The sequence below is a fragment of the Suricata suricatta genome, chromosome 2 (assembly GCF_006229205.1).
Source record: "Suricata suricatta isolate VVHF042 chromosome 2, meerkat_22Aug2017_6uvM2_HiC, whole genome shotgun sequence".
Classification (NCBI taxonomy): Eukaryota; Metazoa; Chordata; class Mammalia; order Carnivora; family Herpestidae; genus Suricata; species Suricata suricatta.
This window is the reverse complement of record NC_043701.1, coordinates 91713671-91728535: the sequence shown is the minus strand read 5'-3', so window position 1 is coordinate 91728535 and position 14865 is coordinate 91713671. Positions and strand designations below refer to the sequence as shown.

Sequence of the window (14865 nt, the reverse complement as noted above, 5' to 3'; positions counted from 1 at the left end):
TTGTCACAGTGAAAAATTAAAACTCTCAGAGACCATGAGTATGACATTCATAAACTCTGATGTGATCACACAAGAGAATACAAATTATTTTAATCTAAATTTTTATTAAATCAGTAAATTTCAAACATAAAAGAAAAGAAACATATTACATAATACTGATAAGATATATCACATCATCAATTTTTTTTTAATGTGTTTTTTTTTTTTGAGAGAGAGAGAGAAAGAGAAAGAGAGAGACAGCATGAGCAGGGGAGAGTCAGAGAGCAAGGGAGATACAGAATCCGAAGCAGGACCCAGGCTCTGAGCTAGCTGTCAGCACAGAGCCTGATGCAAGGCTCAAACCCAGGAACTGTAAGATTGTGACATGAGCCGAAGCTGTACGCTTAACTGACTGAGCCACCCAGGCATCCCTTTTTTGTTTGTTTTACTTCATCAATTTTCAAGTACACAAGAAGTTACTTTATATTCTTTGTGGTTAGTAGTTTAAATTCTCATTAAGTATATAAACATACATGGAAATGACAGACGGTGATTTTAGGACAGTGACTACTTTCAAGAGGGAAAAAATGGGAAAGGGGATGGAGTGGCTCTTTAGCTTTAAGAATTAACTTTAGGGGCGCCTGGGTAGCCCAGTCGGTTAAGCCTCCGACTTCGGCTCAGGTCAGATCTCACATTCGTGGGTTCGAGCCCCACATCAGGCTCTGTGCTGGCAGTTAGCTCAGAGCCTGGAGCCTGCTTCTGGTTCTGTGTCTCCTTCTCTCTCTGCCCCCTCCCCTCTCAAGTTCTGTCTCTTTCTGTATCAAAAATAAATTAAAAACATTAAAAAAAATTTTAAAAAAAGAATAAACTTAAAAAAAAATTCTTTTGATATTTATTTTTTGAAAGAGAGACAGATTACAAGTGGGGGAGGGTCAGAGAGAGAGGTAGACACACAATCCGAGACAGATTCCAGGCTCTGAGCTGTCAGCACAGAACTCGATGTGGGGCTCAAACCCATGAACCGTGGGATCATGACATGAGTCTAAGTTGGATGCTTAACCGACTGACCCACTCAGGCACCCCTGTAACACCTAACTTCTAAAACAGAGGGAAATGTGGCAAAACACTGGCATCTGTGAAATCAGTCTATTGGGTTCACCAGAGTCTACCATAATATTTTCTGTGCATATGAAAGATTTCCTAATTTAAACAAGCCTTGAGAAATCTAACAGCCCCTTTCTTACCAGGGCACCAATTCTCTAGTCTCCTGCTTTGCCTGCCTCTGTACATTGTTCTAACTTTCCTCATCGAGCCTTTGTTTTCACTATTCCTCAAAAACAGCCACATAAATCAAGATATTCTCATTCATCTCTCAAATATTTCACATTAATTTTCACTTGTGCACCTTCAAGTATGGTCCATATTCTATCCTGCAAATTGCTTCCATTTAGGAAAAAGGACGGCTTTCAAACAAAGGTGATACATACTTGAAAGCAGTAGCCAATAGTTCGTTGAATCTCCCTTGTTAATAACAGAAAGCAAAGCTCTAGATCGATCACACTTGGATGATCTCGTGTGTGAAAATAACACCACCCTCTCTCTCCTTCCGTACCCAGTTCTCAAGCACAGACATGTTGACACACACACAAATACACACTCTCATGTGTAAGGTAGACGGGACCATAGATTTAACTGTCTAACACAAAACAAACGTGGCAGTCAAGACTGTAACAGTAAAACTGCCTAAATATAAACTTATTTGGGCTAGTCAATTTTCTGATAAACCCCAAAAATATGTTGGGGTTTTTTAAAATAAAATAATTGAAAACAACATAAATGTTTTGTTCTGCATGGCTGGTGTTTCTAATGCATGGTAACACAAAGCCCTCAAGTATTCACACTATTTTTTTAATTAGAAATAGCACCCAAAGGTTTATGATATGCCTTTAATTAAATTTGCTTATTAGAGTTTCTTTGACTTACTGAAAAGAAGCCCTTTAAAGATAGTAATGCAACAATTTATTTCTGGGAAGTGGTAATTATATGTTATGGTTGGTTTGTAATTTTGAAGAGAATGGGATCGTATAAAGTCTTCCAAACTAGTGATCTAAAAATTATTGATTCCAATAAAATTAATTCTAACTGTATAATTAAAAAGCCCAAGTTTGTCACTAGAACGTGGTAGACAAAGAAACGGTAAGAATCCTTTGTTCAATAATAACAGCAGTTTCCTTATGAGACCAAGCGTAATAGAAAGTAAATTTAGAACTATGACAAACAGTTTTCTTCGCATGGGAGACAGGGCACTGACAAAAACAGATTATGGATCTGTTAACTCGGCGATAGCAATGTTTTTATGAGCAGGAAGCACCAACCTTTCCTGTTTTCTCTTTAAAGCAAAGAAAAGTGCGTCAAAAAAAAAAAAAGCTTCTAGACGAAAGATTAGGGGAGCTAATGATGGAAAAACCACAGCAAAGCAAAATTAAGAAGTGTCTACAACGGATGTTACCTCCCCAGCCAGGTCCTAAAAGGAGGGGGTCCTGGTGGGACCAACAGTTCCCACAGGAATGGAGTTTAAGGAAGGAAGAAACAGGAGGCGGTGGTGGAAGGGACAAAGCAATTCTCAACCAGGGCTCACAGGACGGCACAAATTCACAGAATGCCGCGGCGCCACGCCACCTGGCCAGTGACACATCCCCTTCCTCATGGGTGATAACTCAGAGTGACAATCACACGCCCAATGACAGAGGCACGACTGTGGCAAACTTTCTGCTTGGTGCATTGTTTTTTCTCCCTATAGAACCATATCAGAGTGCCTAGCATTATATTTAAATTATTTTTAACATTGAAATGAATACTAACGCCAAAATTATAATGCATAAGATGTACTTCTTGCTTTGTAGCCAGATTGTTACGGGTTTGTGTACCATCTCTTTAGCTTACTCCTTAGGAGACCGGACTGCATAGCCATACATGAAAGAACAGTGAAGTCTTCTACTCACAGGGTTTTTCTATCAGTTAACTACCAAATGGTAGCTTGTTCATTTTTATTTTCCTTTTGCCCACCCTAGAAGTGTTGTCACATAGGCCTACCTTCACGCCAAAGCACACAGTGCATTGCCCACAGTAGAGGAGCAAGAGTGAAAAGTCTTTATCTTCAACATCACTGTAGCACATAAAATTGTTTAAAACTAATAAACATGTACACTTTTGGATATATGCAGTGCCGTTACAGAACAAAGAAAAAAATATGTCGTGTATAATGTTCTTTATAATCTAGTTTAAGTTTGTGTTGAAGTATTAAAACACCACACTAAGCTTTTCAAATGAGGGAGTTGCTAGAATATTCTAGAATTAGCACTAGAAGAGCCAAATTACTGCCAGAAGAGGAATGACCTCTGTAATCTACATATGTTGCCTTGATAAGCCAGCATATTCATCCCGTGTAAACCTTTTTTTAAAAAGTTATTTTTAATGTTTATTTTTGAGAGAGACAGAGTGTGTGAGTGAGGGAAGGCAAAGAGAGAGGGAGACACAAACCTGAAGCAGGCTCCAGGCTCCCAGCTGGCAGCAAAGAGCCCAACGTGGGAATCGAACTCACAAACGGGTGAGATCATAACCTGAACAGAAGTCAGCCACTTAACTGACTGAGCCACCCAGGCGCCCCATCCCTTGTGAACCTCTTAATCACATGTTTCACTGGCCCAATCTGACCACTACCAGCAGCAGAGAGACACAACATAGGCCTATCAACCGTGATTGTTTATTCTCCTGTCCGCAGTGACTGGTCCATGGGATGGGTCCATAAACCAAAAGGGATACTGAAAGAAAAATAATGAGTTTCTCAGGCACAGAAAGTTACAAGGACAATTAAAATTGGTTCTGCCAGTGGCCATCTTGGCACATGGTAAGATCTATCTTCAGAAAGAATGTAAGCAGCGTCAAGCTGAGCTGAGAAGTAGATAAAAGGAGTAAGAGTTCTGACCTTTTCCAAGCCCCTAGGGCGAGCCATACTTGACAATCCAACCACTGGATGTCCCAGTTCTGTGGATTATTTCAAAAATTTGTGCTCTCTCATCAACATAGCCTTTAAAGTTCATCTATAACCCATAAAGAATTCTGGTCAGGGGCGCCTGGGTGGCTCAGTCGGTTAAACGTCCGGCTTTGGCTCAGGTCATGATCTCACGGATCATGGGTTTGAGCCCCGCGCCGGGCTCTGTGCTGACAGCTCGGAGCCTGGAGCCTGCTTCAGATTCTGTATCTCCTTCTCTCTCTCTGACTCTCCCCTGCTCGTGCTGTCTCTGTCTCTCAAAAATAAATAAAAAACATTAAAAAAATTAAAAAGAGAATTCTGGTTAATACAAGCTTCCTCTTGCAAGTGTTTATCATACATTTTTTCATACCTTCAGATTTGCAGAGACTCTGTCTACCTTCATAACTAAGACTTTCCCTACCTAGACTAAATCATTCACCTGAGTGTAGGTTTTTTAAAAAAATGAACCCTTCCTTTTAGCTGAAAATACCTCCCTCCCGGAAACTTTTTACTCTAAGGACAAAACAAGAAAACAAATCAATGATCCAGAAAACTGTCCTACAGCATCTTCTTTCTGCAAACACGCTCTCTACACTTACCAAAGTTCACTCCAGCCTAAATTTTACTGCTGAGCAGGTCGGTGTTTGCTTGTACATGGGGAGCAGGGGTTTGCAGCAGGAGACAGGGAATACCAAGGAGGATAAACAAACTGTGAGGGATAATAGCTGTGTTCAAGGTCGTGAATGTGGCAATGGGTTCACAGGGTTATGTATATGTCAAGATGTATCAACTCTATACTTGTAAATATGTGCAGCTCATGATACTAAATAATATCTCAATAAAATTGTTTCAAAAAAAGGATACACTTTTTCCAAGGAAAAGCATTTTACAGTATCATTCTTCTTCTGGAATGGAACAAATCATAATGCCTGGAGTTGCTCATGTAACTTGGTGAAAAGTAAGAAAGTTACATGCCAAGGATGCCAGGAAAACAATGAAGACCAATGCCCTGATGAGATCCTTGAATTGTGCCGCTGCTCTAGACTACCTACTTCTGGACATCTTGCTACATGAAAACAATAAAGCTTGCCAATTTAAATAGCACTGGCTGGGCTTCTGGTACCTGTTCCTAATACGGTGGTCTTTGGTCCTTTTTTTAAAGCCGGTAAGATCAGGCCATTCCCAGGACAGCTATCTTTTGTCTCTAATCTTAGAATAAAGTCCAAATCTGAGGCTAACAAATCCAAGGATGTGCAGAGCCTGGATTACCGCTGGAGGTGATTCATTAGCCACTGTTCCCCACCTCCACTCATTCTTCAAATTCTTCTCATGAGCCTTCTATACCTTAAGTGCCACACAAGCAAGGCACATGGTTTTCTGATATTCCGAGCACCTGGCTAAGTGTCTGGAACAGAAGAGGGACCCAACATACACTGCTGAATGGAAAAGAGCTCATGATATTGTTCATGATGCTTTAAGGACAGGCAAATGCTTAGTCCCTTACCAACACAGTGTTTGGGGAAAAGAAATTTAGCCTAATGATGGTCCAGATTATCCTTTCTTTATATAACCTATAAAAAGATTTTCATTCTTTCATCAAACATCCACCACATTTCAAAACCAGATGCAAAGACAAATGTGAATTATTTCTAAAATATTTCTAGTTACTTCTTTTAGTATTGCATTTTTTTTAGTGTCCAAATTCTATGTAAGTGAAGTGCTGTGGGGATGAAAGAGGAATCCAGAACATTTGAAAAGAACTGGATTCGATTTTGTAGTTAAATTATTCAGAACTGTTTTGTCAGCACTAAAACAGGAGAGGTTGTGGCGGTAGCGGAGGATAAGAAATTTAAAACAGTAATAAGATTCAGAGGGAATATACCACCAAAATGTACCCCCCCCCCCGCCAGCACCCAGACACATAAAGGAAGCAAAGGCCCCAGACTGTCCCTTGTACATGTTTCAACATTCAAAATGAGGAATTACACTTGAATGCTCAGTTTTCCCTCTGAACTTCAGCCTATGCAGAAAACTGAAGAACAACTCAGCTATGGATGACCAAGCTTGTGTTTCTATGATGCCAAACATCTGGATAGAAATTCAAAAATTCTATAAATAATCTGAATATTGCTAAATATCCAGACGTTTAGTGGTAAAGCCAAGACCTCTGCTCTTTGTTTTGTTTTCATTCTTCAAATGACACAAAGAAATCTGAAGTGCCTTTGTCACATATTTTTCTTCCTTATGTTCTCCATGGTGCCAAGCAGATGTTATACTTACCAGGCACAAAATAGCATATACTTGTTACATAATATCTGCTAAGAAATAATATAAAAGGTATCAAAAGTAAGGGATCCTGACTTATCATGTTCCAAGGATAACAGTTTGAGGTGGCGCTCATGGCTGCCAACCAAGTTCCAACTGCACACACCCTTCCTTCGGTGGAGCAGCACTGGGAGACAAGAAATGGAGCTGTGGAAGCAAGGGCCCGGCACTGACTCCCTCACTCAGTTAAATGGCAACTACAGGCAACTAGAGGCCAAGGCTGTGTTAGGCGCCCAGGAAAGGAAAAGTGATTAGGACCTTTTCCATACTGTTGAGGGTACAGAGTTAATCATATGAAGAGCTGGAGGGTAATTGCTTTTTCCAGTGATTCCATTGATCAATACAGGAATCAAGCCTTAGTCCTCATCTTAGCAGCATTTGACACAGATGTTCAATTCCATCTCCTGAAAATGATTTGCACTTGGCTTCTAGGACACCAACCTCTACCAGGTTTTCCTCTTGCCTTCTCTGGCTTCTATCCTGGCTCCTGAAACTCTAAGAGTGCCCTTGGATCAATCCACAGATGACAGCTCTTCTCCATCTAACCTCACTAACTTGGGGATTTCATCCAACATAATCTCTAAATACCATTCTCTATGTTGATGGCTTCCAGGAATTAAACTTCTAGCTACTTTCCTCCCCTGAACTGCACTGTTGTTAGTCTAATTGTTGACATCTCCATTTGGGCATGTGATTGGCATCATATCTAATACTAAACCCCTTATTTTCCTCCCAAAGCTTTCTCCACCAACAGTCTCCCCATTCCTACTAATAGAAGGTCTATCGTGACCGTGGCTTAAGCCATAAATCATGAGTAATCCACGACTCCTCTTTTTCTCTCACACCCCATTCCAAACCAGCAGAAAATTATGTTGGCTCTGCCTTCAAAATACACCCAAAATCTGACTCTTTCCCTTACTTCCATTGATACTTACTGGTGCAAGCGTCCACACCTCATGCCTGAATTACTGCAGTAATCTTATGTGTGATCTCACTGCTTCCACGTTGCCCTCTCTCATCTATTCTCAAACCAGTAGCCAGACAACCTTTTACATGAAAATCAGGCCCAAAGCTACCGATGGCTGCCCATTCCACTCTGCATAAAGCTCTCATCCTTTCAAGTTCTCTAGGCCCTTCACAACCGCATCCCAGACCTGACTCACATCCGGTACCACTCTAGCCCTGGCTCATTCTGTCCCAGAATGGACTCGGCTCTGTCCCTTACATAAACCAGGAACACTCCTCTTAGTGGGTCTTCTGCAAAGTTCCATCTACCTGAAACACTTTTTCCAGGTGTTTCTTTCATCACTTTCAAATCCTTACTCCAGTGCTGTCTCCCCAAGCAGACTGATCCTGACCGTGTGTTAAATAGGTGCTTAGCCTCCCCATCTCCCCACTGCCTCACCATTCTTCATTCTTCCTCCTCCACTTTTCTCCATAGCTCTTTCTTACCTTCTCATAAGATATATATTTACTTATTTATCATCTACCTTTGTCCCATAAATATAAGAACCATGAAGGCAGCACACTTTGTTTTGTTCACTGCTCTTAATGCTCAATTAGTATTTATTACTGGAATGAATCAAAGAAAGAAAATTAGTTAGGTTCATCTTGTATTTGTATTAGGCTAATGATATATTAGACTAGTAATGTGAAAACAGTAGCCAACTATGATTTACAGTATAATTTTATAGGAATTGGGTTTGTTCTTGGGAAATGTGACAGGAAAACCTGAGTAGTACATGAAAGGTTGGCCAACAATAGAAGAAAAAAGAGTATTTCAAGAAACATATTAGATTCTACATGGGATATATAAAAATAATGCCTACTTATTATTATTTTTTAACCCAATGCTAACTTTCATGTTTTAAAATATTTGGCTGTCTTCTAGATTTCATTTTGATCAAAGCATTATTTTTATGAAGTTTTCATTAGGTATGTTTTCCTCCTGGTGAAAAGGGAGCAGCCAATTCTTTAAATTCCATTCAAGAAGTATTTGAAAAGTATAGCCTCTGTGTTTTAAAAAAAAAGAAAATGCTACCCACTGAAGGATCCCACAAAGGGAAAGCTATGATCTCCGCCAACAATAACAACAACAACAAATGGCTAATGGTCTACCTGAGGTAAAAAGCAAACGCAAAGCAATCTACAATATGGAGACTAAGTATAGTCAAGGGCAAAATGGAGACTAAGTATAAGTCAAGGGCAAAGAGAGAGTAAAACAAAATCTTAGAATACTGGCTCTCCGCCCTCAGCGTAATTTAGAATTAGGTAAGAAGCTTTAAAAAGGTTTAAGAAAATAATCACATGCCTTCCCTCTCTCCTGCATCTGACTGAATTAGTCTGGAGTGGCACTCAAGTATTCAGATACCAAGGGAAAAATTTAAGGAAACAATGCCTTTGTAAAGAAGTAAGAGGCTTTATTTGAGTAACTTACAAAGACAGAGCAAGGTATTATCGGTTGAGGGCAGAAGATGGAATGGGAACAAAAGGGCACTTTGTGTGGGGGATTCTGTATGGCTGAAATATGTAAAGGGATGCGGATGGGACCGGTGGATGGGGAAAGATCTTGAATGGCGTGTTAAAAAATTTGGGTTGATTTCTCCAAGAGTTTTTTTCCATTGTCACCAACGAGGTGGGATCATTCATTTTACAGCGGTTAAATAATTAGGAGGATAGATTCGAGTGAACGGTGACGTGAAGGAAGAGGACTCAAACCTAACTGCCTTCCCCAGTAATTCACATGTGTTCGGAGAGACAATAGCCCATTTCTAAACCACTTAAAACTGTGTGTAAATCGGGCCACTGAGATATTTTAACCTCACTTTTCGAATATGGGCTGAAACGCAATTTTTCCCAAAATGAATTGTTTCTTTCTTTGCAATGCCTCTGGACTCACATTGTTAAACTTTATGAAAGTCAATAGCCTCACTTGAAGCGAGAAATGGCATAAATAGCACACTTTGTTACCGTTTCAAAATCAAAAGTTGGGAAATTTTACAAACACATTTGGCATAAAGGCAGACTAAATTTCAGCACAACAGCATCATGTGAAAATCTCAGGTTTTCTAAACAGTGAATCATTTTTAAAGTCAAAGGGCAAGAAAATACCCAGCAACCACTTAACTATTTTAAATTCATTCAGTAGTTTGAACAAAAGCACAGAGATAAATCATATAAACCTAACCACACATAAAATATGAAACAAGCGGGGAGCCTGGGTGGCTCAGTCGGTCAGTTGAGCATCTGACTTTGGCTCAGGTAATGATCTTATGGTTTGTGAGTACAAGTCTCGCTTCGGGCTCTGTGCTGACAGCTCAGAGCCTGGAGCCTGCTTTGGATTCTATGTCTCCTTCTCTCTCTGCCCCTCCCCCACTTGTGTTCAGTCTCTCTCTGTCTCTCAAAAATAAATAAATGTAAAAAAAATTTTTTAAATAAAAAAATAAATAAAATATGAAACAAGAATCAGTTGAAAAACGATGGTTAAAATTTAGAAAAATGACAAGTGCCATCATTTGGAAGTAACAGCAATATGTTGATTTTTCTTTGGCTGAAGTACTAGTGTTTTTCATTTATTTTAGAGTTAAGACTGAACAAAATTATAGTTTTCCAGCACCCTAATGACCAGAATGACTAAAAAAAAATACATTAATTTTTTTAATCATTCCATATTTATACTTACTGCACTTTCATCATTTTTTTCCTACCACTGAAAGATTAACATTTTCAGGCCATGAACTCCTGCCTCCACAGGGCCTACTTGAGTCAACACTAACTAGCCTTAAGTGTTAGAAATCCCAATAAATTAAAAATATTTTCATCATTACACGCAGGTTTGTAAGTCAGAAATTTAAAATAAACTTTTTCCACTTAAAGCTGTAACAACTTAATTTTTGTGCCTTCTGTAGTACATCCAAAGCACTTGTCCACATTTTTCCATTTTATCCTAAAAACTCATTGGGAAAAATGAAAAATATTATCACCAGTTTATAAATGGAAACACTGAGGCGCAAATAAAGTAAGATGTTTGCCCAAGGATAAATTCCAAGAAAGCTGTAGAGTTGATATTCAGGCTTATGTTTTCTTCTTGAATCCAATTCTTTTTTTTTTCCATATATATATATATATATATTTATCTATAAACATGCTATGTTTTTTTCTATGTTAAGACAATCCAATTTCAGAGAGAGTAAGACATAAATCATTGTAATTCAGGGTCTTAGAATGGATGTAAATCAGTGTAATTTTTTATGTTGTATGGAGATTTTTCCCAAAGCAACCAAAGGTATAGGAAAAAATAATTGCAAAAAGTAAAAGAAATCGATAAAACAAACTTGGAAAGAATTTAAAGAATGAATATGGCAAAAGAAACAAACTTCTGAAATGACCATTTCTCGTTTTAAAACTAGTTGCTTATGTTCTTTACATTCTCAATTAAAACTATTCATATTTGTGAATGTGTATTTTATATATAATATATATATTAAAAACCAGCAGCACAACTCCTTCAAGTTTCTTCTCTGTTTAGGAAGCACAAACAGATAAATTATAAATTTTCTAAATGTTAACATATATTAGTATAACTTTTATTTCATATTCCTAAAATTCCCCATAAATCAGAAGTATAATTTTATATATTTTTAATTATTTTTTAAACATTTTCTTTATTTTTGCCAGACACAGAGAGAGAGAGAGACAGAGCATGAGCAGGGGAGGGGCAGAGAGATAAGGAGACACAGAATCTGAAACTGGCTCCAGGCTCTGAGCTGTCAGCACAGAACCCGATGTGGGGCTCGAACCCACAAACCCTGAGATCATGACCTGAGCCGAAATCAGACGCGTAACAGACTGAGCCACCCAAATGCCCCTAATTATTTACTTTTGAGACAGCAAGTGGGGGAGGGGTAGAGAGAGGGGAAAGAGGGTGAGAAGCCGGCTCTGCACTGACAGCAACAAGTCCAGCCCGATGTGGGGCGCAAACTCAAGAACCCCGAGATCATGACTTGAGCTGAAGTTGGATGCTCAACTGACCAAGCCACCCAGATGCCCCTTATAATTTTAAAAAGTTGTTTTTCATCATCTGTCACAACATTTCCAATCAAAATTATTTTCTAATAAACTATGAAAAATAAAATAGACCATTTTCCCAAAGTAGCTCTCATTTGCATTTATATCCTAAGCAGTATGAAAAAGATTCACACTGTTTCTATGTTTCCCCTGACTCCATTACACCTTCTTCCCGCCTCCACTTCTCTAATCCACAAAGATGTCCCCTGGTCCCAAGTGTTATGGCATCTAATGTCAGTCCCTCCCTTACATCACATTTAATTTTCCCACTTCATGAATCCCAACCAGATCCTGTTTTCACAGAAATGGTATTTGCCTTTGTTTGTGTTTATTACCTCTCACTGCTCTTAGCAGGATATAGATGCAGAGCAAATTTATTGACTGAATAAACCTCCTGAGGTCGTATGGAGAAAAGTAAATTTTTAAAACAGAGGCCTCATAAAGCACACTGATATTAAAGCCCAGTTTGGTTCACTGCTGTCTTCCCAGACTGAGAACAGTGCCTGTTGTAAACAAATAAATATTTACTGAGTAAAGAAATATTAATCTTCTTTAAATGTACGAAGTTCTGACCCAAGCCTTTCTTTTTCTTATAACACCAGGAAAATTCAAGGAAGAGAACTCAGCTTTTCCTCTTCCTACCATATCTATAAATAGTTTATATTCACTACACTAACTTATTCAATGCTAGGGATTCTATTGATTTCAAATGACCCAACCATAAATAACAACAAGCATCAACTGTTGTGCCGTTGGCTAGTGACCAAAGTCCAAGACAGGTTCAGGGGCAGTTCCTTACAAGCTATTTTAGTGACATGCTTTCTGGCCCGATCATGAATTCTGCTCTCAACTTAGGCTCATCAGCCGGCTACTTGAGCATGACAGTTAGACTTGTAGAGTCCTAAGTTCCTCAAGAAAATGCTTCAACACAAAAGCTGGCCATGGCCTTTACACCTGCCACTCCCATATGCAATCCTGACCTTACTAACACTTTGAGAAATGACCTCATACATCCTGCAACTATTTTAGAGGTCATTACCCTGGTGGGATTGGAACCTATGAGAAGTCCCTATTTCCACCTTAGAAGGAAAGGTCTCCTAAGTCTTCACCCTGTCCTGCCCCTAACTTATTTCTGATCTTAAAATGTTGAGGGAGACACCAAGGAAGGAATGGAATCTAAATAATAGCATCTATTTACGACCAGGTCCAGCTTATATCTTTCACTGACGTCCAATTTAAACTGATGAACTTACTTAAGTATGTTCACAATGTATAAGGAGCGGACACTAATTCATCTTAAGAAATACCCTTTTTAGCTAAAAAGTCTAGTATTTTATAGGGCATTAACCATGATATATCCTTGTGATTTCTAATTAATTAAGGTTTACTATATACCTATTAAAATCAATAGAATACATCTTGAAGGTCAATAAGTTGGAATAGATAGAAAAATCTTAAAATGTTCCTTTAGAATCACCTTTCTTCTTGGTTTCCTGATACACACGAAATACAAACAGAAATGACGCATCTTGAAACCAACTAGACATAAAAATAACTTGCCTTTTAATATATATGTTATATATATTATACATATATATATTGCACATTAATTTATACCAACTCCCCCCCATTCAGGTAAGCATGCAAAGCAGACTTTCTACTGTGTGTCCAGTGAACAGGTGACTAAATCATGGGGAGGGGGCAAAAGTCAGGGCACAAAATGGTAAATTTGGAGTTCTAAGCAGGCCATTCATGCTAATAAAAGAAAATACCTGGAGAATTGGTCAGGACTTACTTAATATAAAGTCAATACGATAAGCATGCTTCAAGCAAGACAAAGGTGAATTTTGACCTGACACTTGACATGGTTCTCCAATTACAAGGAGCTGAATCACCAGGTGTTTTACGGTTTTTCTTCTGAGTCTACTATCTGTGACCATGTTGATTAGATTCCTACTAACTAACCAGAAGAGCATACTTTATTCCAGCATCTTGCCTTCAAAGCTTTGCAAGCATGTTCACATACAAAGGAACATTAATGGTAAAACGATCCAGCCTCTCCTGTTGGTGACCACACGCAGCCTCTCCATTCCAAGGATGTAACCTAAGCTTGCACAGATGGCCTAGCTCTCTCTCTGCTAATGCAGGGGAACTGGGTTTGTTTTCAGGGTGGGTGCTGCAAACCACCAGGTGTATTTATAGGCGGGAGATGGACTATGATGGAGGAATGATGACAGAAGAGGAAGTTTCTTCCACATGGGAGAGAAGCCTGTGGAAAGATCTGGATCCCACTGCCTAGGTCCTATTCCTGACCCCTTTGGGTCTGTTACCGTCTATGTTTAAGGTTTAGACAATGCTCCTTGCCTCGATGGAATGAAATCATGAATGTAAAACGGGGGCTGTGGTAGGCTGCACACTTGCTCTCCCATTCTCCTGTTCACCCAGAATTGCGCCTCAAAAATCGGAGGTAGACTGCACCATTAAAAGTAAAAGGCCCAAGCTTATTAGGAGAGAAAGGAATGACTTGGGTGGAGGTTTACTTATTACTAAAGGATTTCGCCTTAAAATGGAGTTAGGATATTAATAAATCGGGAGACCACATGGAAAAAACATCCACTATGAACAAACTGACAAAAAAAAAAAAGCATCCCTTTATGTAAGCACGAAACAAACTTCGGAAGCTACGGATATCCTGTGAACCTACTCGGTGACCTCAATTCAAGTCACAAGAGCACGTAGAGCTAACCAAGATGCACACCATCCATATGCCGCCTTGTCAGTTTCAGATCACGCTATTTTTGCAAAACTGTCCTCAAACCTCAGGCGGTTCTCCCGCCTCCAAACCCTCCCCAGATGGGTTTGCAAGCCAGGAACCAGGATCAGAAGGGATAGGGATGAGAAGTAGGAAGGTCTGGTCAAACGACTGAAAAACAAGGCGGTGGGTGAGGGGGCGGGGTAGAGCAATGTGGCAGAGACGCGGCCAGTGAGCCAGAAAGACGGCGGCTTCACAATGAGGGAAAGGAAGAGACTGCGACAAGAGCCGGCTCCTGGTCTCCGGCGGGGACGGATGGGGAGGCCAGGGGCGCGCAGAGCGTGGGAAGACGGGAAGGGGAGCGGAATGAAGTCAGAGTCGCTGGTCAGGCAGGGGAACCAGGGGGCAACCGAGCAGGTGTAAAGCCCGCAGGCGGGGAGGAAGAGGTTCAGGATACTCACTGTGTACAGCAGGTTGAGGGCGCACAGGCAGTTCTTGGAACACGCGAAGCCCCCGCAAACCATCTTGAAGCCTGTGGCTGCCGAAACCGCAGGTAAACCTGGCTCGGGCGGAGCCTCCGGGACAGCCTCTTTGTCCTTGTCTTTGAGGCCTGGCCGAGGCCGGGGTGGGGGGTCCTGGGCTGCGGCCGCAGTGCGCTGCGCGCCCGCCGCGGCTCGAACCCGCTCTGGAACCTGCGGCCGCCGCAGCT

At 40.2% G+C, this 14865-nt stretch overlaps 1 protein-coding gene across 1 annotated transcript in view; it reads right to left on the bottom strand.

Moving 5' to 3' along the window:
* Nucleotides 1-14865, bottom strand: part of TSPAN13 (tetraspanin 13) — a 34080-nt gene that overhangs the window by 19047 nt on the left and 168 nt on the right. The window contains exon 2 of the mRNA XM_029929700.1: nucleotides 14618-14848. Coding sequence (XP_029785560.1) covers nucleotides 14618-14680 — 63 coding nt within the window. The 5' untranslated portion in view covers nucleotides 14681-14848. The remainder of the gene's footprint in view (nucleotides 1-14617; nucleotides 14849-14865) is intronic.